This window comes from Mirounga leonina, unplaced genomic scaffold, assembly GCF_011800145.1.
Source record: "Mirounga leonina isolate KUSES-001 unplaced genomic scaffold, KU_Mleo_1.0 Mir_195, whole genome shotgun sequence".
NCBI classification, from domain to species: Eukaryota; Metazoa; Chordata; class Mammalia; order Carnivora; family Phocidae; genus Mirounga; species Mirounga leonina.
The window spans coordinates 6,536,206-6,563,894 of NW_023270490.1; the positions used below are offsets into that span (position 1 = coordinate 6,536,206).

General features: G+C 46.4%; 2 protein-coding genes across 2 annotated transcripts; one reads left to right on the forward strand and one right to left on the reverse strand.

Moving 5' to 3' along the window:
• The first annotated feature begins 14 nt into the window (after positions 1-14).
• FAM210B (family with sequence similarity 210 member B) lies at positions 15-9,218 on the forward strand. Its single transcript, XM_035025431.1, has 3 exons — positions 15-246; positions 6,562-6,737; positions 6,947-9,218. The coding sequence occupies exons 1-3, from the start codon at positions 61-63 to the stop codon at positions 7,161-7,163; spliced, it is 579 nt and encodes a 192-aa protein (XP_034881322.1). The 5' UTR covers positions 15-60; the 3' UTR covers positions 7,164-9,218.
• A 1,765-nt stretch (positions 9,219-10,983) lies between these two features.
• Positions 10,984-27,614, reverse strand: AURKA (aurora kinase A). Its single transcript, XM_035025430.1, has 9 exons — positions 27,441-27,614; positions 23,670-23,716; positions 21,765-22,044; positions 20,225-20,279; positions 18,768-18,959; positions 17,728-17,866; positions 14,699-14,847; positions 11,929-12,103; positions 10,984-11,801 (listed from the first exon to the last, which is right to left on the reverse strand). Exons 2-9 carry the CDS (start codon positions 23,709-23,711, stop codon positions 11,616-11,618), a joined length of 1,218 nt encoding a protein of 405 aa, XP_034881321.1. The 5' UTR covers positions 23,712-23,716; positions 27,441-27,614; the 3' UTR covers positions 10,984-11,615.
• Between the last annotated feature and the right edge of the window lie 75 nt (positions 27,615-27,689).

Consider the following 27,689-nt stretch of genomic DNA (forward strand, 5'->3'; position numbering starts at 1 on the left):
CACCGGCACTCGCTTCCCCCTCCGGTCAGCTGCGCCCGCGGCACCGCTTCGCCGCGCGCCATGGCCGGGCTGCTGGCGCTGCTGGGTCCCGCGGGCAGAGTGGGCGCCCGGGTCCGGCCTCGCGCCTCCTGGCTCCTGGGCGCCGCCGCTCCCTACGCGCCGCGCCCCCTGTTGCTGCAGCTGCTCCGGCCCGGGCCCGACGCCCCGCTGCTGCGCGCGGTCCGCGGGGACAGCCGCGACCGCCAGGTAAGCCTCCCCACCCCCACCCGGGTCCCTGGGCGCCCGGATCCCGGCCCACCTCCGCCGAAGGAGAGCTTTACTCGCCCAGCTGTACGAGACCGACCCCCGCCCCGGGGTCCCCGAGGCCCCAATCCCTACAAGCCGAGGAAGCGATCCTCCCAGTTGACAGCCGGAGAAACTGAGGCTCAGGGAGGTCTGGTGATCTGCCCAAGGTCACACAGCCTCTGACAGAGCCCCCGCGGCCGGCACAGCGGCGGCAGCCCAGAGAATTGTCGCTGGGGCCTGGACTTGCTGGCAGCGTGCTCACATGGCTGTCAGAGTTGTTTCCCCTTCAAGTGGCGCTAGAGCCTCCTCCGCACTGGGCCCAGGAGAACGGCCCCGGGGGTGCTGCTCTCTTGAACACCCTCCCATCGCTTGCTGCTACTCCCTATTTATCTAAGCAAAAGAGCAGGCCTCCCTCCCAGGCTGCAGGCGAGACTCGCGCAAGAAGCAGTGTCGTTCTGTCCTGTTTCATTTCGTTGCCCTCTATCTATGGTAAGTGAAAACTGGTTTCCCTTCAGAAAAGTAATACGGACTTTCTTTAAAAAAAAAAAAAATTTTTTTTTGTTTTTTTTTTTTTCTTTTTAAGTTCGTCTCCTGAAAGAAAAACAGTAGTAAGTAGCGCAGTCTGGAGACACAGGACTGACGAGTTGGGACACGCAGAACCTGGCTTCCTGCAGTCCCTTTGCCTAGGGATGGGATCCCTCCGCTCACCAGCCCTGTGACCTCACCCCGAGTAGGCTGAAGGCTCTGAGCCTGTTTGCTGACCTTTCAAAGGGCTAAAGATAGCAGCTTCCCAACTAGAGTTTGGGGGACAATCCCATGAGCTGAAGCAGGCCTGAGCACAGTGCCAGTGGAGCTTCCTGAATGAATGTTCCGTGGGGATTTGACTCACACCCTTACCATGCCTCCTGCCTTCTGCTCCCCCCATCCAACAGGCAGCAGATCTTGTCCCTAAATCCTGAGCCCTCCCCACATGTCTGGTTGCCTCCTAGTGACTCTTCATGGATCAGCCCACCTGTCCCTTCCTCCAGGAAGCCTTTCCTGACCACCAGTGATGCCTTGGGTGCCTCCACTGGCCTCCCTCAGTCCCATGGGTGTGCATCCTCTCTGCACTCATCATCTGGAATGGTCTCCTGACTTGTTTGTCTGTCCCATCAGCCACATCAGTTTTGCCCCCAGCCCAGGCCCTGGCACTGGCAGGTGTGTGTGTGTGTGTGTGTGTGTGTGTGTGTGTGTGTGTGTGTGAGAGAGAGAGAGAGAGAGAGAGGAGAGCATACACGAATATGCATATGTATGTGCATGATATGTGTATACAGTAGGAACAAGTGCGATCTCAAGACTCCCTGTATTCCTGTCTCTATTCAATAGTTCTGTGGCCTTGATCAAATCTCCTCACTTTTCTGTTTCTCAGTTTCCTCGTCTGTAAAATGGGATGTTAATAATTCACATTTCTTGGAGCATGGGTGTGAAACCTGACATCGGGTACATTCTGAATTAATGTTAGCTGTTGATGTAACTATCACAGTAAATGTATAAATCACAGGGCTCCCATGAGCTGTGCTTGTTTCTCCTGCTGTCTGGTAGATGGGCAGGATCCGAGTGGGATCAGAACCTAACAGGATGTCAGGACAAAAGATACTCATCATTCAAAGTGTCATCTCCCTGAGAACATACATCTCTCGTGGGGCCTGGGAGCAGGTGCAGGGGTCTCCCCTGTCAGCTGCTCCTGGCTACCCACAGGCACCTTGTTTTGGGCCATTGGAAGGAGGGAGTGCAGCTAGGGTCTCCAGACGTGCCAGGATTTTAAGTCAGTACCTGAGAGACCTTCCCGCGTCTGCCTTTAGTGCGGTCTCCACTCTAACTGGGAGGAAGGAGGTGAAGCCACAGGAGAATCCTGCCTTTTTCACTTAACCTGATTCACGTCTTGTCACCTGGCAGAGCCTGCCTACACTTACACTATGGGAGAGGAATCTTAGGCAAATGATTTGCTCTCTTTGAGCCCCAGTGTCTTTTGTCAGTTCTTGCTCGTGTGCTGTGTTTTCAGGGAGCCCCTCCTTGATGACCTTAAACTGGCAGCATCCCTCCCCACAGTCCTCCCCGTCTGCCTCCCTTCCTTGATGTTTCTCCATAGCACTCGTCCTATCTAGCAGCCCTGATACTTTCCTTTTCTGTTTATTGTCCCTTCCCTCCCCACTAAACCATAGGCTCCCTGAGGGTAGAGTTTTGTCTGTTTCTTTCATGGCTGTACCCCCCACACTTAGAGCAGCACCCCCCATAGAGCTGTTATCCATGAGTGAGTGAGGAGCACAGCATAGTTGTTTAGAGCAAAAGCCTTGGAACCCGCAGGTTTAGATCCCACCTCTGACAGGTAATTCCTGTGTGACCCTCTGAAAGTTACTCAACCTCTCTGGGCATCCAGGATCCTCCTCTGTTCAGTAAGGATGACAATAGTGCCTATCTCACAAGGTTGTTGTGAGGATTATCTAAATTAATATTTTCAAAGTACTCAGAAGAGTGCTTGGTACAAAATAATCACAATGTAGTGTTGTGTTTAGTATTATTACTTATTGAATGAATGAAAACAGATGTCACTCCAGACAAGTGAGCAACATCTTTGCCTTATTCTTCAAACCCTCCTGCCCCTTCTAATATAGCCTTTTATACTTTATTAAGTATTTGGCTTGGGGGTGGGGGGAGGTAATTTCTCTCTCTCTCTCTCTCTCTCTCTTTCTCTCTCTCACTCCCCCCCCCCCACACACACACACAGGCATGGATATAAAAGCGCTTGGCTCAGTACAGACACTAGGGGATGTATAATGTTACATGCACCCAGAGCATTGCCTAACATAATATATCACAGGTACTTAGGGTGATATTTTACAGAGATGAAGGTCTGAAAAGTTTCCATTCCTTGCAAGCCACCCCTCAGAAATTCCTTTATTTTAGTTTCTTCGTTCTCCTCCAGGGTTAAGAAGAAACCGAATGGCTCACAGTGCTTAAAGATACCTCCTTTTACCACAATAAAAGGAAGAAAATTGTCCCAAGATTCTGTTAACTCTAGAAAGTTAACAATGAACCCTGCTGCTAGCTAACAGGAAATTGTCCATTGTGTCTGAATATTTTATCCCTCCCATTGTTTTGCAGGAGATGCGGGTTATTCTGTAGCTGGAAGTCTGGCTGCCTCTTTATTTTTCTTTTTTGGCCAAAAGGCCTTTTGCCAAAATAGAGGTTGTAAAGAAAAGAGTCCTCAACAGAGACAGCTCCACTCGGCTGTGGTGAATGGACAGATGGGACGTAATTCAGTTTGGTCGGGCCAAGTGTCAAGGGTGGGAAATGGAAGGGGCTTTCTCCCTCCTCAGCCTCAGAACGTTGTTTGGCACTTGGGCTGTAGATTGTAGATCATTGTGCTATCAGCGCTTGACGTCTGGAGAGCGGGGCTTCCTCGGCAGCCGAGAGGCGGGTGGGGCCTTGTTTATCAGAAAGAAGCGAACCTGAGCTCTGAGCAGCCGTTCTGGCCGGTGGGAGGCAGAGCCAGGCAGAAGCTTTGAGGAAAAGGGGAAGTTAGACGTGCTAGCCAACCTAAAGGACACTGGCTGGTTTTCCTTCTCCCCGCCAAAGCCTTGAAGTCCGGGAGAAGTGTTCCAGAACTTTAGGAGTGTTCAGCTCTTACAGGACACGAAGTCGAGTCTGACTGCAGAAGCCGTGTGGCCTCGAGGTGGCCCGTGCAGTGACCCGTCCAGACACTTGCCAGCCTGCTCACCACTCGCCCCCGAACCTCAGTCTCCCGCCTGTCAAAGTGGGAGCCACAGAGGTGCCCACATCATGGGGTTACCATGAGGGTTTTTATGAAATGACGCCTTTAAAGCGCTAAGCCCAGCACCTGGCTCAGTAGAGGGGGGCCTAGCCTGAGGACACAGGTGGTTTCCCTAAAACCTTTCAGAAGAGGTTCAGCGCTCCTGCCTCTCAGACTGCACTCTCTGAGGGGCGCCTGGTTGGCTCCGTCGGTGGAGTACGCGACTCTGGATCTTGGGGTTGTGAATTCAAGCCCCACGCTGGGTGAAGAGATTAAAGATAAAAAATCTTGAATCAAAAAAAAAGGGTGGGGGGGCTGCACCTGGGTGGCTCAGTGGGTTAAGCGTCTGACTCTTGGCTTTGGCTCAGGTCATGATCTCAGGGTCCGGCTCCATGCTCAGTGGGGAGTCTGCTTGAGATTCTCCCTCTCTCTTCCTCTGCCCCTCCCCCTCCACGTGTGCATGCTCGCTCTAAAAAAAAAAAAAGCACTCTCTGAGATTCATGACTCAGTACTGGATCCCAACAGCCCCTCCCCTTCTATTAAGTCTCTGTTTTCATAACTCTGAAAGTGGCCGTAACATTTGATTCCCAGGAATGTGAGCAGCGTTTAATGAAATTGAGATGAATTCCAGGAACGAAGCTTATGGGCAGGAGTCCCCCGTTGGATGCACAGCAGGTGCATCTGAGGGCCAGGGAGGGCTCCCCTGGAGAACATGCTGAGGGTGGGAAAGCCTGGCAAGGTGAGGCAGGATTGGTAAGCAGGGGTTTACCTGGCAACCCCGGGCAATTGATAACTAATCCCAGTGCCCAGGCCTCACCCCAGAGCACAAAACCCGACTCTGGGCACCTGGACATAGGTACAAATGGACCAGCAGCACTTGAGCCACCTGGGAGCTCATGAGAAAAGCCACCTGCCCCCCCCACCCTGCCCCATATGCTTGGTCAAAGCTCAAGCCCACAGGGCAGGGGCTTTTGAAGCAGGGCAGGGCTGGGAGGTCCCCTGCAGCCCCGGGGAGCCTTGCTAGGTTTGGAGGTGCTGCTTCGGACCCCTGTGTTGTTTCATTTTCGTTCAGGGAGTCCTGCGCCTCCCTCCTGGGGACTCTGGGCCGTCATACTCCTCCCTCTTGCCTTTGAAGTGCAGCTCGGGTGCAGCCCGCTCTAAAAATATGAAGGAAAAACCAATCATGTTGCGAGGCAGAAACTGGAGCTCACTGACCCAGATACTTCCTCCCAGGAAGAGCTCTGAGACAGGTCATTAAGATTCAAGAAATCTTTTCATAAAAAAGGCACTCTCCATATTGAGAAGGAGCCTTTTTTAAAAGAAATCCAGCATTCTTGGGTTTTTTGTTTCTCCCAAATATTCCAGGCCCTGTAGGTGCTCAATAAATGTTAAGAGAAGCCAAGTCCGGTGGTTTGTTTCTGTGCAAATCCCAGCCAGTGTGTTTATGGCCTAGGAATCGGCCCTCCCTGTATCTGCTCAGATATCCGGGGTAATCCCTGATTCTGGTAGTAAATAGACCGTAGCTTCTCCATTTTATTTTGCACCCACTGTCCTTGTTTTGTAGAGTCTAGGATGGTTGTCGCGTGCTCAGGCTGTGGACCAAGATAACCTGGATTCTAGTTTTGGTGACTTTGGGCCAATTCTTCGGTCTTTGAGGCCTGTGTTGTTCCTCAGGAAAGTGGGAAGAAAACAGTATCTACCTAGAAGGTGATCGCAAGGATGAAAGCCGACAGCAGAAGGAGAGAAGCATCTGAGCACTGCCTGGCTGGCAGACGGTGCTCGATAAAGCACCATCGGTGTCCCCAAGTGTGTGAGCCCCAAGGTTTTAGTTACTGTTGATGCTCTAACAGCTCACCAGAAATCCAGTGGCTTAAAACAACACACATTTATTACCTTACAGGTCTGGAGGCCAGATGTCCAAAATGGGTCTCAATGGGCTTAAGTCAAGGCATGGGCAGGGCTGGTTCCTTCTGGAAGTTCTGAGCGAGAATCCATTTCCCGACTTTTCCAGCATCCAGAGGCCACATGCAGTCCTTGGCCTGTGGCCCCTTCCTCAGATCTCTGACTCTGCTTCTGTGCTCACATCGTCCCTGAACCCCCCTGCCTCCCTCTCTTCACTGATAAGGACCCTTGTGATTACATTGGTCCCACTCAGAAAATCCATGATGCTCTGCCCATCTCAAGATACTTAATCACATCTGCTAAATCCTTTTGCCATGTAAGGTAAGAGAGTCACAGATTCTGGGGATTAGGACCCAGATATCCTGGGGGCCGTCATTCTGCCGTTCATACCCGATACCCAGCTTTCCAGGGCAGTCAGTGTCGAAGTGGGCACTAGCCTCAGCTGGCTGAGGAGGAAGGGGGCAACTGGTCCCTCACTGGGCAGGAGGGAGAGTAGAACACTGCGCAACACGAAAGCTGCTGACGGCCACTAAGACCCTTGCTCCTGCCCCAGAACGTCTCCCCTTCTTTTTGTTTGTGCACAGGATCCCAGCAAAATCGCTGCGACACCAGCCCCACCTGCCAGCAGCACAGGGGAGGAAAAGCCAAGCAAGTCGCAGCAGCTGAGAAAGATTTTTCAAGAGTACGGTGCCGTGGGCGTGTTGCTGCACGTTGGCATCTCACTAATCTCCTTGGGCATATTTTACATGGTGGTTTCGAGGTGAGATCTCGGCAGGAACAGATCTTTGTTTTTTTTTTACTGTCATGTGTGATTCTTTGTGAATGAGAACATTTTTCCTATGGATGTGTATTCATCTAGCCACTTCCGTCATGTCTTTTAAATACTTTAAATCTTAGAGCCAAATCGATTACCTAATTTGACGCCTTGTGATAAAAATTTTTTTTTTGGGGGGGGGTCTCTTTCCGCAGTGGTGTGGACATGTCTGCAATCCTGCTTAAACTCGGATTTAAAGAGTCACTGGTGCAGTCGAAAATGGCGGCGGGCACAAGTACCTTCGTGGTGGCCTACGCCATCCACAAGCTGTTTGCCCCGGTGCGAATCAGCATCACCCTAGTGTCTGTGCCCTTCATTGTCAGATATTTTCGCAAAGTGGGATTTTTTAAACCTCCAGCTGCAAAGCCTTGATGAACTCTTCAAACCTATTTCTTTTAAATAGAAATTCGGGGTTAGTTTTAGGATAGAGCTTTTCTGGGGGGCGGGGAGGGTGGGGACAGGAAGCTAATTGCTATGTTCTCGTAAGTTTGACCTTTGGCAACAAAATTCAGGTTCTTTTAATAATTGTAATTATTTTGCTTTACAAATGTTGTTAATGCTATTCATCGTAGGGCTTGTATGCATAATCTAAAATGTCAGCAAAACATCACAAGTTGAGTTGGCATCTCAAACAAAACTGTTAGCCTACAAAGTGCTCCTTCTGGAAGATCACTGGTGAGGTTCTGGTCTGCAGAAGCCCCCGGGGTTAATCTCCGCTCAAATTCTTAAAGGGCGACGATTCATTAAGCTGGCTTTTTAAAATTTCCGTTCCTCCAGGATCTGTCGTCAGGCTGCCTGTGGTTTAATAGACGATAGGATGCAAAACAGCTGAATTTGATGAAGCAGAATTTCCGACTTAACAATATGTAATCAGGATCTAAATTAGCATCAACGCTTTGACGTTCATTACACTTGTTTTAGGGAAGAAAAATAACCAAGTATTTCTGGTGTGTTTCATTGATCCGAAAACACCTTCAAATCTGGACGTGATGGTCCCTACCTCAGGTGGCTTTTCTCAAATTTCAGTGAAGTAGGTCAGGGTCATTTGTCTCTGTTTAGGTAAAATAAGGGAATTTTATCCAGTAGTAGTGGGATCACATGGCTCCTGACGGCCTTATCCACGGGTGAATTTGGATACTGCACACATGGAAAGCTAAGACAATCTTTGCTTAACCTTCTCTCTCTCAAACATTCCAGAACTACCGTCACAATGTTTAAATTGTGTTGCTACTTATATTTTTTAATTGAGTTGAAATTGTTATGTAGAAAAAGATTTTGTATCACTCTCTAAAAAGGAAAATTAGCTGCACTTGCTGTAAATGGGAGGCAACTGTGAAATAATACAAAATAATACAAGCCAGGGAGGGAGGGGGTGGGCAGGTGTTATTACCTTCTGTTGAGCCAGTTTTACCTGAGGACCCCCCCCCCCGCCATTGCTGTGAGGGACATTATCAGTTAAAAACGGAACAAGCACCCAGATTCAAATTGTCATTTTTGTCCCTGAAACAGGAGCAGGCAGACTGGAGGGAATTCCTTTCTGTGGGATTCCTGTAATGCTACCTTCCGGGCTGCATTCACACACAGCACGGTCCACACTGGGACCCCGATTCAACCAGTTCTGCCCTGCCACCTGGGTCAAGGGAGATCCAGATTTGGGAGGGGGTTTAATTACATATGTGACAATCAGAAAACTAAAGGAACTATAAATTGACCATCCTGGTTTTACCACCTGGCTGCTGACCGTTCCCTGGTTAAGCCTTAGTAACCTATGTCCGTTATTTCAGTTAACTTTTACAAGAACATTTGTGGAACAAATTCTCCACTTGCAAGATTGTTAAAGTGGATTCTCCTGCCACACACACACACACCATTTTAAAGCAATTAGCCCATTGCCAAAAGGCTTTACTGATTTCAAGTTGGAACTGCCTTTCTGGGATCTAATTCCAAGGACATCGACACCGCTGAGCAAGATGCCTGATAAGAGTGCTAGGAAGTCCCTCCTGTGGTCTGGTCTCTGTTTACACAGTTGGCTTCGCGCTCCTAACCACCTTCTCGACCAGTCTCCCTACCACTCAGAACCCTAGTAATGCCTATGCAAAAAAACAAAAAAAAAAAGCTGATGGTGAGTCCTACAGGTTTAAGGGCTGAAATCTTAAACTTTGATTCCATGTTTGGAGGAATGGAAGTGGACTGACAGGGCAAGCAATAAAACCAATCACCAAACCAAACAGCCACGGCCTTCTCTTCTAAGCCCCACCTCCACTCCACTCCTGCAGCCAGTAGGGCCCCAACAGAACAGAGAACCTGGAGAAGATGAGATCAAAGGATCAGGGAATATGTGACTTCACCAGCAAGATGTACAGATTGCTTGTATTTACATTGTTTTTATGGAACTAGGGGAATAAAATATCTATTTTAAAAATGTAAGCCATTGTTCACCCCTAATTTTGTATCTGACGAAACGAGCCGCTTAAATTCCCTGAAACAAACATCTTTGTGGTGTATGAGGAACTTAAGCCATAACTGTCGCTGATTAGGAAGCAGCCCTGTGTGTGACCAGTTTGTAAATGTTGCGCTACTACAATGAGCTATTTTCTTTGCTTGTGTGGGATTCTGGGGAAATGACAGAAGTTTAGCCGGCGTCACTGGTGAAGTTGGTCACATCATACTATCACTTGGGTGGATGGTGCATGAAATACTACTTTGGGAATGTAAAAGTTGGTTAACTCAAGACTGAAAAGCTCCTTTATCCCAGGAGGCTAACTGGGTGGACACCTGCAGCTTTATTCTGAAGCTTCTGTCACTGTGTCACCAAAGCTGACATGGAAGTCTCTCCGTGTTGGCCACTTCCTTGTAGTTAGTCATTTCTAGTATCTAGTTCCTTGCGTCAAATGAAGGCCGGCCATGAAAACATAGTTCTCTATTAGTTTTCAGGAACTTCAGCATTTCCAAGGTCAAGTTCACCCTCTTTGGCTGAGATGTTGGCAGCTAGAAACAACTATGTAACTTTATGCATTAGGAGCACACAGTACATGAGATCAGAAAAGGGATACACCTGCTCCTCTCATGGCTCCTCTCATGGCTCATTTCCAGGCCAACAGTGAACAGGCAGGGAGCAGAATTATGCGTGCAGCCAAGATGTATTTGTGTTCTTATGTGTAAAGTTTACATAACTCCAAAGTAATAAATACTAATAACCTGCCAAGTGTCCCTTGGGAGCCAGACAACAAGGGGAGCAAAGAAGCCTCTACCAGCCGTCCTGAAGGGGCAGCAGGCTTGATCCCCCACGGCTGGAAATGAGGGATTCCGGTTAAGCAAACATTCCTTCAGAGAATTAAGAGCCACGCTTGGAAAACCAATTTGCAAAGAACTAGTTCACCCCACGTGTAGAGCTCTTTGCATCTAACTGAAAACATGGTCAGAGCCCAGTGGGCAGGTATGGATGTAGATGACCGATTCCTTCATCCCGTCCTCTGTCCTGACCACCTGCAGCTGTGAACCCCCAAACGTCCCAGGCCAGGCCAGGTGTACCCACTTCTGTGAACTATTGCTGACTCAGCTGAGTCCCCAGGAGGAGGACGCACCAAGGATCCCAGCTCCATGAGCTGGGCTGCTGTCCTGCCCTGAACGTCCAGAACCTAGGACAGGAACTCACGCTTCCTGGGCACATGGGAGTTTGCAGGATGAAGAGAGGGCACTGGCTGCCCCCATCCCCCGACTCCTGGTGCCCCCTCCACCACCCAGTCACACGGCCGTGTGCCTGTGCCCTGTGCTGCCGTGTTTCCTGCTGCGCCCTCCCCGGCCTGCGGGCACCTCTTGCCATTCCTGCCTCCATCCTTTCAATCCTCCCGTCAAGGCTGGTTCAGATGCCACTCCCTCTGGGTGCCTCTCCCACCTAATTACCCATCACAGTTTTGCCGGCTCCCTGACTTGTCCCCTCCCCTGCTCCGGTCAGTGGCTCCCCTACCAAGTCATGTCCCCGGTCGTCATAGGATGGATATGTTCACAGGCCAGGCCAGCTCCAGAACCACAGCCCCAACAGCACCACGGAGGGGCCTTCCCACCCTCCCAGTGGGCCCATGCTCAGCCCAGCTTCCTCAAAGGGTAGGATGAACTGGGATATGCATTATCATTTCAAGGTTAGACACAGGAGAACTTTAATTATAATAATTTTATAGGTGACTTAATGTGCTTTACAAAAACTAAAACCTCAAAACCATGAAATAATAAGCCCTTTAACATTTAGAAAGAGCTGAGACAGGTCCCATCTAGCCAACCCAAGATGAAGGTAGAGCACATGTTTCTATTTCACAGTCTCGGAGGAGACAAGGAGGACTCGCTAGCCAGGCAGAGGTGTGGGACACCGAGCGCAGTCCTAAAGGGATGCTGGGGAAAGAAAGATAGAAGTCTATACAAAATTCTTTATTTTAACATTTAAAAGAAAGAATCACATGTTCATCCTGACAGCTTTCCCAGGCTTGGCCACCCAATAAGTTACACACACACGAAGGTACTTGGAAGGTTATTGCACGCCTCTGTCACTGATGGAGTCACAGTGATGTGGCCACTCTCCCCGCAGTCTGACCCCGCGCCTGTCCTCCCTCCACCAGGAGGCCTCACTCGGACCAGGCTGTGGGGAGGCTCCGGGTCCTGAAGCTGGCGACACAGCTGCACTTCCTGTGGCTGCCTTCACTCCAGAGCACGGTGTTCACTGAAGGGGACTCTTGGGTGGGGAGGCTGAGGCAGCGCCCTCGGGCACGGGCAGGCCTGTTCCTGACACCATACAGCAGCCCTGCCTCTCAGATTCCTCCCCCTGCACCATTCTTAAGATTGTTTGCTAGTTGATTCTTTGCTTTTTTGGCTACTTGATGGTTTTGATGAATTTGCTGTGATCCAGGGGTGCTCAAGTACTTCTTTGAGAGTCGGCCTTTGGCTGGGATTATGTTTCAACAGTCTTGAAATGAGGTCCCTGGCTCCCTCCGGCACGAAGTCAGGGAATGTGAACTCAACCTGGAGTACAATAAGTTGACCGTCACAAAACGCAGCTTAGAGAGAACAGTACAAATAGCTCACAGCCAAAGTTAAAGCTGAGAAGAATTCTACAAGAAGCAATGGATCATTTCTCATTAGGTCTTACCCGCGATATTCTTTTGTAGGTCTCTTGGTATGTGCTTGCCTCAAAAGGAGGCTTCCCAACTAGAAATTCATAGCAAAGAACCCCAAGGCTCCAGAGATCCACCTTCTCGTCATGCATTCGGCCTTCAATCATCTCTGGGGGCAAGTAATCCAGGGTGCCACAGAGGGTGGTTCTCCTAAAAACAGAGGTAGGCTCAGGTTGGTATGCTTCTGTTTGTATTAGCACAAGAACGGCTAAATGTCATTAACAATGACGCGGACATTGATTGAGCGCTCTTCCTAGGCCACATCCTGTGCTCTGAAGCAGGTACTATTTAAATCCCCGGTTTTAGGGGCGCCTGGGTGGCTCAGTCGGTTGAGTGTCCGACTCTTGATTTCGACAACTCAGATCATGATCTCAGGGTCATGAGATCGAGCCCCGAGTCGGGCTCTGTGCTCAGCGGGGAGTCAGCTTGAGATTCTTTCTCTCCCTTTCCCTCTGCTCCTCCCCACCCACTTGCTCACACGCATGTGCACATGCTCTCTAAAATAAATGAATCTTTAAAAAAAAAAAAAATCCCCCGTTTTAGACAGAAAACAGATTGAGAGAGATGTGCAGCATCACACAGCTAGCAATCAAGCCACACCCCAAAGTTGTCCAACCCCAGAACCTTCTTAAATGATCTACAATATAAGAAACTTAAAGAATCACTACTATATAAAAGCAGCCATGAAAGTTCTCTGTAAACAGTTTGGAGTTCTGTATTTGTTTTTATATTACAGATAGGCTAAGAAGCTTAAGAGCCAGGTGACATGAGTGACAAACTAAAAACTGTCCCACTGTGAAAGTACTACCTTTGGCCTCTGATACACCACTGGTACCAAAGAGACTTAAATTTGGGGGTGACCTATGAGGTATTCTTGCCAAAAATACTGTGTAGGCCCTTCGACCTACTTCCAGTTCTCAGCAATTACAGAGGATGAAGGACCAAGTGACACCATTTTGGGTCATTTTAAATTGTGGGACAACTGGTCTAAATTTAGACCAAAGAAACACAATCAAATACAACGCATGGATGGACCTTGGTTGGATTCTGACTTAAAAGAAGAGCTCTAAAATTTTGTGGCCAAATGGGGAAATCAGAACATGGACTAAATAAATATAACAAGGCTGTTAATTTTCTTAGGAGTGATAATGGTTATGATTATAAGGACAACGTCCTTATTTTTAGGAGATACATACTCAAGTGCTGAGAGAAGGAAGCATGAGGTCTGCAACTTATTTTTGAAGGTTCACCAAAAAAAAAAAAAAAAAAAAAAAAACAGACACCACCAAATATGGCAAGTGTGTGGCCATACACAGGGCAAATGTTACCACCTGCTGAATGCAGGCTCTAGATGGACAGCTGAGCAGTCAACCACCCATTCGGCATTTCCGTATGCTTGAGTTTTTAACAACGAAGCCTGGAAATAAGCGGAGGGTGGCAAACATTGAACTAGGAGCAAACACCATGTAGGTTTCCACTGCTTTCTATCAGTTATTCTTTGCCATTGGCTCTTCTAGGGGGTCATGCTGAGGCCAGTCACCACGCCCAGCACCCAGAGAGTACATGAGTGCACTCAACTCAGTGGTGACCTGCGGCCTGGGATGAAGGAGCTACCTCTCCAGACCTCTATCCCCACAGCACCACTGAGATGGTGGAAATGGCCCGAGTCAGAGGGTTCTCGAACAACAACACACCTGGGAGCTCTTACGGTTGCTCATGTCAGGGAGGTGGGGCGAGGAGAGCATCAGCAGGTACACAGCTTAATCCTTTCTGAAAAGGACACTGATCTTTCCCATCACATGACACCATTGGACAGGTTAAAGTCCAAGTGAGCCCTGCAACTGCACAAAGCCTACAATTCCTCATTGTTGTCCGCCTCCCTAGATGCCAACAGCGCCCACCTAGTGACAACCAGCTTAAAAAAAAAAAAAAAAACTCAACAGATTTATCCACTGCTGTAAACAATTAGAAGTGATCTAGCAAAAATAAAGCTCCCCACCCACACCATGTCACCTATTTTAGGCTATACAGTTTTTAACTGTATTTAAGTACTATAGCTGTAATTTTTAAGTCCTTTTCCAAAGTTGACAAACTTATCAGTAGATGTATGTTTTTAATGCTCTACCTCACATGAGGCTTCAAAAGCTTAATTAAGCCCAAATTAAATTAAAACAGTATTTTAGCTCTTGTTTGCAAAGTTAAGATTTAAATTGTTTCATTAAATTTCTCTGTGTGAAGAGGGGACAAGAAAGGACTCCGCTGTTGACAAAAGCAGACCACAGAGAATCTTAACCACCACCCTGAAAGTTCTATCCGAACCAATGTGGTTTTGGAAATTCCCCCAAAGAACTGCGCTCTCAGCTCCAGACCTGTGTGCGCCACCCCTTGGAACTCGTCTCCTGTCCGGGAAGCAGCCGAGTGTCGTCTCCCTGCCCCACTGCAGGCACCACCACACACATCCTACGCTTCCTTGGTCATATACTGGTCACAAAGGTCCCCTTCACGAGCCTCTAAGGACATTAAGCATCTTTAACCCAGGCCTAGGACACATTAAAAAGCCTCAAAATAGCTGCAGAATAAAACGTTCTCAAAGACACTCCTATCAGGTCTAAGTTACTCCAAGTATGTGCATCAGTTACCTGCCCCGATTCCACACATCTATGCTTAAGGGTTTTTCTATTTAGTTCCTGAAAGCCCCCAAGGCTTTTGCTAAACTAAGTAAGTTCCACCTCTAAAGTTACATACCTGGAGGATGGGGCATGTACTGACCACCCAAAATCTGCAATCTTAAGCTCTCCAGCCGATCCAAGGAGTAGGTTCTCTGGCTTAATGTCTCTATGAATGACTCTCTTTGAGTGACAGTAGGACAGGGCATCTGCCAACTCTGTGATATACTATTTAAAAAAATAAAGTATGGAAAGTCTGTATCTTATATTTTATGTAACACAACTTTAGACATCTCTTCTGAAAGGAAACCCAACACAGATTTCAACAGATTTTGTAGACTGACGCAAAAGCTAGAAACAATTGAATGACTCTTTAAAAAAAAAAAATGAACCAAATTAGTGTTTAGCATAAAATACAAGTTATCCCATACTAAGTTATTTATTTGCTAATACAGCAGACAGGATATTGGAAATATAGGAAAAACTAATTAGCTAGAACTCATCACCACATGGCAATTTATGGCCTAGTAGCAATGAATTATGATAATACTGAGAAACTAGCACCAATTAGGGAGTCAGACATGTAAACAATTAAAAAACAATTTTAAAAAACTTGCAAAAGTGCAGTCAATTCCCATTTATAAAACCAAGATCGGGGTGTCTTGGTGGCTCGGTTGGTTAAGCGTCAGCTTTCAGCTCAGGCCATGATCCCAGGGTCCTGGGATGGAGCCCTGTGTGGGGCTCCCTGTTCCTCCCTCTCCCCCCAGACCCCCCTTCCCAGCTCATGCTCACGTTCTCTCTCTCAAATAAAATCTTAAAAAAAAAAAGAAAGAAAGAAAGAAAAGAGCTAGTAGTTAAAGCTGACTTCCTTCATACCTCCCATATCCGACTGTGAATATAGGTAAAGGTCCCTAATATTTCTCTACAGCCAGTTTTATTTGAATAAATCAGAAAAGGGAAACAAGAGTGTATAAATATTCATTCTAACTACTGGGGAATCTAGAAAGAATCAAGCTTTTCCTTCCAATAACTGTGTGATTATATCAACATAAACTCCATCTGGATGAAAGAGTAGTAGTAGTATAAGTATTAATTGCCAATTAAAGACAACTAATTAGGTTAGCTAATATTTAAAAAGTAAAATGAATCTATTTCTACTTATCCAAAAAGCAAATACTTAAGTGTAAAACGTCTTATTGCTGAGACAAGACCAAAGGGTCATTCACCAATAGTGCTGTGATTTCAAAGGTACAACCACCTGAAAGAAATGCCATTTAAATCAACGCCCCTACTCTCCAGAAACAGAAGGCAGAGTAACCACCAATCATCTGCTGAGTCAACAAAGAACCGCCCAAAGACCCTTTACTTCTTCAAACAAGTAATTTCATTCAAATAAAGTAGCGTAATCCAGAGGGGGAAAAAACAAAAACCCAAAACAAAAACCTGATCATGTTGGACTTTAAGATTAGATCCAGGTAAGAGAATGAAAAGACAAGCCACAGGCAGGGAGAAAACCTTTATAAAACACACGTGATAAAGGACTGGTCTCCAAAATATACAAGAACTCTTAAAACTCAAAACGACCAAAACCCAATTGAAAATGGGCAAAAAACCTGACAGACACCTCAAAGATGATACACACATGGCAAATAAGCACATGAAAAGATGCTCATCTTTTGTGACTAGAGAACTGCAAATTAAAACAATGAGGTACCACGTACACCTATGAGAATGACTAAAATCCAAAAAACTGAGAATACCAATCGCTAGTGGAGGAGGAGAACAGGAACACATTAATGGGGGGGAGGGGGGCAAAGATGGCGTATCTACTTTGGAACACAGTTTAACAGTTGTTTCTTGTTGTTGTTGTTGTTTTTACAAGGCTACACATGACCTTACTACACAAGCTAGTTTTCAAATCTGTTGAAAACTTATGTCCCACAAAAACACGCATGCAGATTTTTTTGTGCAGCTTTATTCATAATCACCAATAACTGGAAGCAACCAAGATGCCCTTCAACAGATGAAGGGATAAATTGAACTATGTCCATGCTGCAGAATATTATTCAGCAATAAAAATGAGCTACTGTGCTCACGCCCTGAAAGGATATAGATGACCCTTAAATGCATATAGTTGGTCCCCCCCCAGGGGTAACTGATTATTCTGTATCACTACACATGTACACTGGAACTGAATAATCAAATGGTTGGTGGATGGTAGGATCCAGGTTTTTCAAGGTTGGACTGCAAGGCTACAGATAAATACGGGGAAAAGGGTAGAATGATCCATGTGGCACTGGACTCATGTTTTGCTTAACATAGATACAAATGGATAAAAATATAGATACATGTATATACACAGATTAGTATACACATATATGTCCCTGTTCTGTCCACCGAGAGCCTAGACGTAAGGATACTCCAGTAGCAATGAGCGTAGCTAGCACCCAGATCTTCGAGCAGCAAAATAAAGTAGTATGAGATTTTAATTCAAAGTATAAAATATCTGTGAGTCCACATTAATAAATGACTGAATAACTGAGAACAGACAAATCTCTGATGCAGAAGAATTCTAATGATATACGCAGATAGAGGTGGAGGTGGGACGTAACCCACTCCTTCTTCAGTGTGGGCAGTGCAGAGAAGAGCACAGTATGGAAAGAGAAACTTCCCAGGGGAGAAACCTAACGAGCTTGACCTCAGCCAGGTCACCAACGCCAACACCCCCAGTGATAAGCCAGGTTTCTAGAAGGGACCACAGTAACGGACAATGAACAGGAGAAAGTAAGTCTGTACTATCTCTACATGCTCAAAATCCAAGACTATTCTAAAATAAATTATTTTTTAAAAAGAGGGCAACTTTTCATATATACATTTCCACAAAAAAACAGCTGTGGAAACAAACCAGCCACAGTATTCCACCTGGTACCCAAATTTACCTGTACATATGATTCAACTAAGGTATTCTGATTCTTTCATTCAAAGACCTGATCCCAGTGAGCTCTCTTTCCTAAGACAAAACCCACTGGACTATAAGGAAAGGCACACTGCTATGTAGGACAGGAATACCGTAAACCGTATAGGCCGGGACCATAAATGAAAACTTACAGTAGCAGTTCTCTGCTCATCAAACTTTGACAGTTTCTGAAGTTCTCTGTAGACAGCTCCGAGAGGTGCATATTCTAGAATTAGGTAAACTCTGGTGGCATCATGGAAATAACCATACAGTCTGAGAATATTTGGATGCCTGCAACAAAGGATGAATACTCTAACACCTGGTTTTGGAAAAAATACAAAAATATGTACTAACTACTAATCAAACCCCTTATGTAAAACTAGTGAAAATTGGTTCTAGTCACAGACCACCCCACCACACCCCTCACCACACCCCCCACCCCTACTTGAGAATCTGAAACTAGAGACCTACTCGGGGAAAAAAAAAATACATGCATCTGCAGTCAGCTGGCAAACATTACAAGGTATTAATGGACCTTAGGTTTAGTTAAGACTATTTCCTTCCCTCGGGCCATCTTTATTCTTAGGGGGAAAAAATTCAGCTAAATGTTAATTCTCTGCACGTTAGAGAAAGAGAGACATGGCATCCCCACAGCAGTTTGATTCCCCAAACACTAGGAGACACAACTTCAAAGCAGTGTTGAGCGGAAGAGGTGGGCTGCTGAGGACTTTGGGCAGCTGAGAACACCGCCCAGGACAGCAGCCTTCAGCTCCCGTCAGCTGTTGCCAGGGAAGGACACAGGCCTGATGCAGACAAGTCTGTCAGTATGCACGACTAATTCAAGTCTGAAAAAATACTGGAAGCAAAAAAAGAAAAGAAAAAGACCCACCGGCCAAAGTCAACCTGCAGAGGCTGCCAGTTTGCAACCTCTGCTTAGAGCTCAGAAGTATCATTCCCCTTAATTATGCACACGCAGACACACACACACACACTTGACTCATGTACATAAGTCATTAACAAAGCACAAACCTCCAAGTGGTTTTTGAGGACCACAGCACTTGTCTAGATAAATCCTTGAAAAATGACGAATTAAATCACTCTTTGCAGTCCTACAGAGCAGGCCTTCCACTGTTTAACTCCCTGTAATTAAGTTCTGCAGCACATTCTTTTGAACATCAATCTGGAAACTTACCTAAGGTGGGACTGTATTTCTACTTCTCTTCTCAGCTGATGCTCAACTCCTGCTTTCTCCAGTTGAGCTTTAAATAATACTTTAAGAGCCAGGATAAACTTGCTTTGCTTTTCTCTTGCCAAGTAAACATTACCAAACTTTCCTTTACCCAGTGGACGACCAATTTCAAAATCTTCCAAAGCCCATTGCCTTCTAGGAAAAAATTTGAACATTTTAAAATGTGAAGATTATCTAACAGTTTATTAAGGAGTTGTAGATATACCTATAAATAATTTTATATTTGAAGTTGTATTCAGTATGTACTTCGGCAAGGACCAAGCCAATAACCACCATATGTGAGTCTCCACAGACATTAAACCCCCTACTCCCCCACCTGCCAACGACTGAGTCAGTGACAAGGAACAATCTGGCCTTTTAGAGCTGAAGACTAATGCAAGTTCCCAAGGCACTACTACGCTCTGAATTACAGACCTAATACCACCACTGAAGACCACAGGGACAGTTAGGTAAGTAACTGGAAGAAGTCTTCAGAACTCTAACCACAGCCTCCTCCTCCATCCCAGAGATGCTAACTCTCTGGGGTGGAGAATCACCCTGATAAAGCAAGTGGGATGGATCCTACAGGGTAGCGGGGGCGAGAACCACTGGATTTTGATTCTCAGAAAGCTGCTATTACAGGCAGCTAAAGCAAAAAAAGGCTGTGGGTTCATTCCTGGCTCCTCCTACTACATTCTAGACATAACATTTTACATTCTCGAGTCTAGACAGTTCAGAAATTGAGAGCAGACTTTTGGAAAATATCTGGGGAAGATACCGAAGAATACTTCAATTGATAGTGTCAAAATATTCAGAGTCATATATACATGTGTCTTTAGTTTTGTAACATGACTGCCTTTTGTTTAACAAACTTGCTCTTTTGTATAAGAATAAAAATAAATATAGAAACATACCTACACTCTATGTAGTGGTTACTTCTGAGGGTAGAGAGAAACTTATTTTACACATTTCTGTAACAGATTCATACAAGTTTTTTTTTTTTTTAAGATTTTATTTATTTGACAGAGAGAGCGAGAGCACAAGTAGGCAGAGAGGCAGGCAGAGGGAGAGGGAGAAGCAGGCTCCCCACCGAGCAGGAAGCCCAATGTGGGGCTTGATCCCAGGACCCTGGGATCATGACCTGAGCCGAAGGCAGCTGCTTAACCAACTGAGCCACCCAGGCGCCCCAGTAAGTTTTTTTCTAAATTTGGAAAGCAATAAGAAAAGCTTGAGTCCCTAGTAAACATCATTAAAATTCCTTTTTTTTTTTTTCTTTTGAAAGGTTAGAATTTGGGAAGATTTATATTTTGAGTGAAAATATAAGACCTTTTTATTTTTTAATGTGTTCCCATAATTAAACTTGCAATGGTGTATTCTAATAGAATGATAGCACAGGACTTTGTAAATAGGATAAAGCTTACTTTTTTGAGTCTTCATTTTTCTGTTTTGTTGCCAGTTCCTTTTCAGAATTATGTCCTATGTAGAATAAATTAAAAATCTATTTTTAGAATAACTACAAGTAATTAAAAACCTATGAACAGAAATGAAACAAAGAATGGTCACCAAAATATTAATGGTATGTCCAGAATGGTAGATCTGGGCTATTTTTAGTTTTCTTTATAGAAAAAAGATTATCACACCCTACCCTGACTCCTACCAGGTAAAGTCTTTACAGATTTCTAGAGTAAAGATGAGCAGATACATATACAGCTAGGCCCTCTGAAAATTTAAAGACTCAAGACTATGCAGATTCTCCCTGAAGCTTCAGTTTCCAAATGAAGAGCCTCTAAAGCAGAATTGCCAAAATCTCCATCCATGATATGCTCCCACTCATCAGCTTCTCCCCCACTAGGTGGGCTAGTCCACTGTCCAGATGTATGTGTGTACAAGTTATCAACGACGTGCAACAAAACATAAACCAACCACCTTTCTTCCACTAGATTAGCTGCCAGGGAGAAATAAAAAAATAGAAGCCACAGAGTCAGCAAAATGTACAATAAACAAATTGCACAACAGGGTGAAGTCATTAGCCAGAGGCTACATAGGACATTCCCACTTCAAACTCCAGCAGCAGCAGGGTATGCTCTGCTCAGATACCTGCATGCGGGCCCCAGCTGGTTTCCCCCTCCACGCTTCACCATCTCCATTAATGCCATCAATATGACCACCATCCCTATGACCAGTTGACTGCCCAGTTCTATCCTGTCTGCATCCTCAGGGAGCACTCGAATTTGCCTGCACTTCTCCATCCTGGCTGTGTCTGAGGGTAAGTGAATGCTTCTCCGCTTCCTCGTCTGTCAGAGTTAATAACAGACTCCCTTCACAGTGGTTCCGAGGACTGAATGAGACAACACGGATGAAGGGAGCACTTCTCCTGACTGTGAGCACACAAAGCTGATAAATAGTAACTATTAATATCCACCCAGTTCAGGCTACCGTCTTTGACCTAATCCCCAGCAGCCTGCCTCCTGTCTGCTATCCCGAAGGGCAGCGTCACTACCTTCCACTTCATTCCACACATCCAGAGGAAGCTTCTTTCTAAAAGTCCGGCGCCTCCTCTGCTTAAAAACCTTTCAGCAATTTCCCCATTCACAGGGGGTGAAGCCCCACTCCACAACATAGCCACAGTGCCCACCGTGACCTTACCCCGCGGCCTCAGTCCATCCAAGTCCATCCACTTCCCCGACTGCCCTCCACACTCCCAGCCCTGGAACTTCAGTTCCTCAAGCATACCAGGAGGGTAGGAATCAGCTCTCCATCCTGGGCACAGGGCTGGCCCACAGGAGACACGGCTACTCCTTCAACCTGACATCAGATTCTCCCCCCATCCACAATAAAAAAAGATGTAAATGCCAGGACTCCAAACAATAAATGCAAGTCTATTCACTTGCCACCACCCCTTTTTTAAGCAACTAAAAGAAATAATAACTATCCAATAGAAGTCTCAAAAAGCTGATTTACCAGGGGCTGATGATGACGACTGCTCATTCTTTTGGGTATTATTCAGTGGCCTAGAGACAGGACGGGGAACACTGGTTGTCTGCAATTGCTTCTGCTTCAGATTCTGAACTGGTTTATGGCTGGAGACGAGCTTTGGTGCTTGTGGAGGAATTCGCTGGGAGCAATTTGAAGGACACAAGACCCGCTGGGCCTGGCCACTATTCGCAGATAACGGATTCTGAGAAGGAATTTGCTGAGTCACCGGAACACGTTTTGGACCATCACCGAGTGCAATCGTAGTCTAGGTTGGGAGGGAAAAATAAATTTCATGTCTTCATCAACAAAAGCTCAGTATTTTGAGAATTTCACAAAGTCTGTTTTCTAGTATAACAAAATACTGAAGGTCATTGATAATCCATGGAAGGGGAAAGCTATTTTCATCAGCACTCCCAGAGGATATGGTTAATATACAGCTGAAAGGAATACCTGAAGGATACCTCCCACGCACCCCAACACCCCACCCCTAAAAATCATGCTCCCATAAATAGATGTTCATTAACTAAACTTTCATCTGAAGAGGGAGACATCAAACACTTTCCAAGAATTCTCAATGACTTGGAAATTATTACTTAGCAAAAAGCACAATACAGAAACTTTATACCAAAATTCCAATTTCATTGACATTTCTTTGGCAATACCGTACAGACGTTTAGAAAAAAAAGACAAAGAAATATGTCAAAATATTTAACAGTGGTTATCTTCAAGTCAAGATGTTTTAGAAGACAGTCTGAGAGCCGCGTGGGTGGCTCCATCGGTTAAGCGTCTGCCTTCGGCTCAGGTCATGATCCCGGGGTCCTGGGTTCAAGCCCAGCATCGGGCTCCCTGCTCAGCAGGGAGCCTGCTTCTCCTTCTCCCCATTTCTCTGCCTGCCACTCCCCCTGCTTGTGCTCTGTCCAATAAATAAGTAAAACCTTAAAAAAAAAAAAGTCTGAATTTTTGCATATTCCAGATTTTCCACAAAATACTTATTACTATTAATTATTTACTAATGTTTCATTGTCCCAAATACTTACAAAATGGGTCTGAGCCAAAAGAACTATGGCAAAGAGGAAACAAACAGGTTCTTCGAAGAATTATGCCAAAATATATTATTTACATGCCTGTCAGTAGGGGATCATAAGCTTAAAAAATAGTTAATTCTAAGACCTTGAACTAATCAAACTAAAATGGGGTGGAAGACTTCCTCCAACTTCAGTGGAGGAAATTTCCTCATAAATGAGGGAACAAGGCTGGCAAGGGAAGCCTCAGAGTGCCTCACAAGAGATAGTTCCCAACTTCCAAGTAAAAAGTCAATTACTTCTGAAATTAGCAATGTCCACAACACAGTAGGCATTCAGGCGGTGACAAACATTTTAAACAGAGCAGTTTTTTTAAAATGATCTTTATCAGGGGCACTTGGGTGGCTCAGTCAGTTAAGCATCTGCCTTCAGCTCAAGTCATGATCTCAGGGCCCTGGCTCAAAGTGGGCTCCCAGGAAATGGTCACTACAATGCAGCTTGACAGCCTCTGAGCTTACCATTCCCTGAATCATGACCAGAACAAACTACGGCAAAGCAATTTCATTTCTGGTGAGCAAGTAAGCACAAGCAAGTATTAGGAACCTGTTGTGTGCAGTATTATCCTACACACATTGGAGGAATGCAGATACTTAAACAGCTAGCTAGAAGACAAAGCAGAACAAAATAAAAGCTACAGTGACAATCCACAAAATGTTACTGAATGCCAGGAAAAGAGGCTGACATCCAGGAATGTAGCAGAGAGTTCTAAAGTTACAATCCAAAGTAAAAGTAAAAAGAACTCCAGATATAAAACCAATCTCCATTGGGTTTTATAAATGTGATCGAGAATACAGATTATCCAATTTACCTTAAGAGGCCCTGCAATGCAGTTTTCTTTAGATCGGTCCATGATGCCTGAAAAGAAAAAGAACCATCTTTAATTTATACAAATCCTCGTGCTTCCAAGTGCAGTTATGCTAGATCCCGGTTATAGCTCCTGATGAAAATTTCACACTTTTTCTTTGTCCAAATGAAGCTGGCCAGGGAGCCTTGTTTTCTCAGGTGACGTAAGGGACAGATGTGGGGCTTCCACCCCACACTGCATCCCCTCCCCCAGTCCCCAGCTTCACTCCCTGAGTCCTCCCGCTCCACCAGCTTGTCTCTAAAGGATTACTTATCAGTGCAGGAGCCTGCTTCCAACCCTGCTGCCTTTTAAAAGCAGGTCCTCTCTTCCCCATAACGGACTCTGGCTATGACAGCACCTCTCTCCTCACCCTTCAACAGCAAAGCTCCAGAACAGTCATCCACACTCACCACATCCACCATTTCTCTCAGCCTCTAGCCCTCTCCCCCATCAGGATTTCATACCCACCAAGGGGCCGGCTCATGACTGACGTCTACTGTACCAGATTGGTGTCCCCCAGCAGCATTTGACAGGGTGGCTCTTTTCCCACTCCCAGCCTCTGCTAGCTTGCAGGGTGGTACCCCATGTTATCAGCTGTCCTACTGCAACCTCCTTTGCTCGATTAGCCTCACTTTTGCCAACCTGAAAGTCTGGGGTGACCAGGAATGAGTCCTTTGACCCCACTTCTTCATCCCTACCCTTCCTAGGGCACCCCTCATCCAGCACCAGTGCTTGAAACGTCTTTAAGATGATGTGAATTTACATCTTCTACCCTAACCTCTCCTCTGACTGCCAGACTCCTACCTACCTACCTACCTGCTCAGTATCCCCCAGAAAGGTCTGCCAAGCACCTCACTCCCAACACATCCAGAAAGAACCTCTTCTCTCCTCCTAGCTTTTCTTCCCCTCCGCTCTCAGGAGCAGCCTGAGCTTAGGCCCAGAAACACTCTTTTGCAGCTATCTTCATTCCCTATAGGAATTCATCCAGTTTCCTGGCTCTCAATACCATTCACAGGCTCAGGACCTCCAAACTTCCTTCTCCAGTCCAGACCTTTCCTGAACTCCTACCACCTATGAAACATCTCCGCCTGTAATCGGAGGCCCCTCAATTTTAAAATGTCTCAAACAGAATTCCTGCTCCCTCCCTACCCCCATCTGTCCAACCCTGTTCTCACAAATGTCCCCATCTCAGTTACTGGCAAACCCCGCCTGCCAGTTGCTCGTGTCAACTATCCTTTACACGGTTCTCCCTCAAACCCCACATCTAATCAATCCATCAGCATATCTTGTAGGCTCTACCTTTAAAATCACTGCTCAGGACCTTTAATACCACCACCTGATCACACCAATGCTCTCTCCCTTCAACTCTTTGCAACAGGCTTCCCATGATCACTCTGCTTCCACCCTTGCCCCATTATGGTCCTTTCTCAAACTATTAAGTCAGCTATGCTGGTCCTTGGTTCAGAAGCCCCTCATGGTCCCTCAACTCAAATTCACATTCCTACCTGCATAGACAGGCCTACAGTCTCAGAGTATGGACCCTGACCACCTTTCTGGCCTTATCTCCTCTTTTCTATTGCACACCAGCCATACAGGGCTTCTTTCTTTCCTCAAAGCAGTCCCCTGCCACAGGGCCTTTGTACTTCCCTCTACCCACTTGGCTCTTCTACCCACTTGGCTCTTCCCTCAAATAGAAGTGTGGCTTGCTCCTTCATTACATTCAAGTCTCCGCTCAGACGTTTCCTTTCTGACCATCTTGCTTTTATTTTTCTTCATAGCCCTTACTTAACATCTTACATAACATTACTTGTACTTGTTTACTTATGTCCTCCCAGACAATATCCCGCTACCTGCTCAGTATCCCCAAGGAAAGTAAGCTCCATGAGAGCGAGGGCTTAGTCCCATTTTGTTTATGTTGCCTCCCCAGATCATGTCTGGTATGTAGTTCCTACACCAGTGTTTGGGGAATGAGTTAATCCATTAAGAAAGCAAATCAATAATGCAAATAGTTTATAACACTAAGCTCATACTGTGAGTCAGGCACAGCAATATATCAAGTAAGTAGGACATATACTCCAAGAAACAAACCTCTCTGTATTTTTCCTGCCCAGGTGCTCTGAATTCTAGAATCCAATCAGAAAGTGTCCCCCACCCCCACACTTTCACATCCATTTCACAAATAAGCAAATAACTCCACTTTGAAGATAGAGCCGCAGCTACAGAGCAAGGAGTCCTTATATCAAACAGGTTAGGAGAAATGACAGAAAGGAAAAAGGAGTTATAAGCTTGTGTTATGCAAACATTAATTTCACACACGCTCTAATGCTTTCTTCACTTTCCCTAACGATCACAAGCAGCAGACTAATGAGATCACACAGGCTTAATTAAGGACATTTATTCAATAGTCTTCAACAGAAACTAGATATTTGCCCCAATTGAATATACTTTTCCTTCTCAGGGAGATAATAATAAACAGGACGGAGTAAGATTCTGATCCAAAAATTCTGGAGAGAGCCCCAGGAAAATTGTTTCTCAAATGACTCCAGTCCACAGCCAGGGTCACATGACCCAATGACTTGCACAAGATTCCTGCAATTCAAGCCACATATTCATACTATTCTAAACAGGAAAACTGTTAAGCTTATATAGCACTATGCCTTTAGACTTTTTCTTCATCAAACTTGCTAGTGTCTGCATAGACTTAGAGGAGAGTGGGAATGAGTAGGTGGCTGAAAAGAATCTGATTCAAAGAACAAGAAAGGGTAAGGAGAGAGGAGGAACCGTTAAAAGTCAAGGGCAGTAGTAGCTCCATCTCCATCTGGAGGGCACTTGCTAGAAATGGAGACTTTCGGGCCCAACCACAGACCTAACAAACCAGATCCTGCATTTTAACATCCCCAGACGTCTAGTATGCGCTGGTCTAGATCACTGGTTCTCCATGAAACATCAGAATCACCTGGGAAATTTGACAAACTACAGACACCTGAGGTCCTCTAGGCCCAAGCGCTTCTGATTCATTAGGTGGGTCTACATTTTTCACAAGGACCCTCTGAAATCACGATAAACGCGGTCCAAGATCTGCGGCTTGAGAAGCACTAGCCAAAGAAAACCTCTTGGAGGAAGTTTTCATTCATTCACCCACTCACCCACCCAGGACAAGGGTCCTTCCTGGCTATGCTATCCCAAGTAGCCCCCGGTAAACCACACTACTGTTTTCTTTTGCAAGTTCTCCGGCCAGTTCGTCGTCTGGCGCCCCCCCACCCCCACCCCCCCCGCTAGGACGCAAACTCCCAGAGAGCAAAAGCCCTCCTATTTTCTTCTTACCCAGGTACTCACCGAATACGAGAACCCCATCAGAAAGCACCCCCACCCCCCATGCCACTCAACAACCCCATGCACTGCAGGTGTTTAGTAAACACCAAGCGGCATCTTACAGGGCGCCCCAGTACCCGCGAGCAGAGGGGAGGGCGCTGGGAAAGCACCGGGGGTGGGGGGGGGCAGAGGAGGGGAGCGGGGAGGATGCAGGCGGGGAGAGGAAGAGAAGGACTGAGGCGGACCGAGGAGGACCAAAGTGGGGGGGGGGGCACCGAGGGAGGCCTCGCCCCGACTCTTCCCCGCCGGCCCCGCAGCCCCACCGCCCTCTTCCTCCCCACCCGTCCCGCCGCCCGCTAAAAAGCCACCAGGCCCGCCGCCCTCGCCCACCCGTCTCACAGAGCTGTCCCAGAGTCTACGAACCCGTCGGCTCCCGCCTCCGACCCACGGCAGCCGAGTCCTCCCGAGCGCTCAGCCGTTAAGATTCAAAGTCTACATTTTAAATAGGAGTTAAACCCTCTAATCTGAAAGCTGATTGGCCTGGGCTAGACAGGCGCTGCCTTTTGATTGGTTTACAGCCAACCGGACGCCTTGAGTCACGTCCAAGGCGGTGACAGCGCGCAGGCGCACTTGCCCGGTAAGGCCCCGGAAGTGGTGGAGCCAACCGCCCGC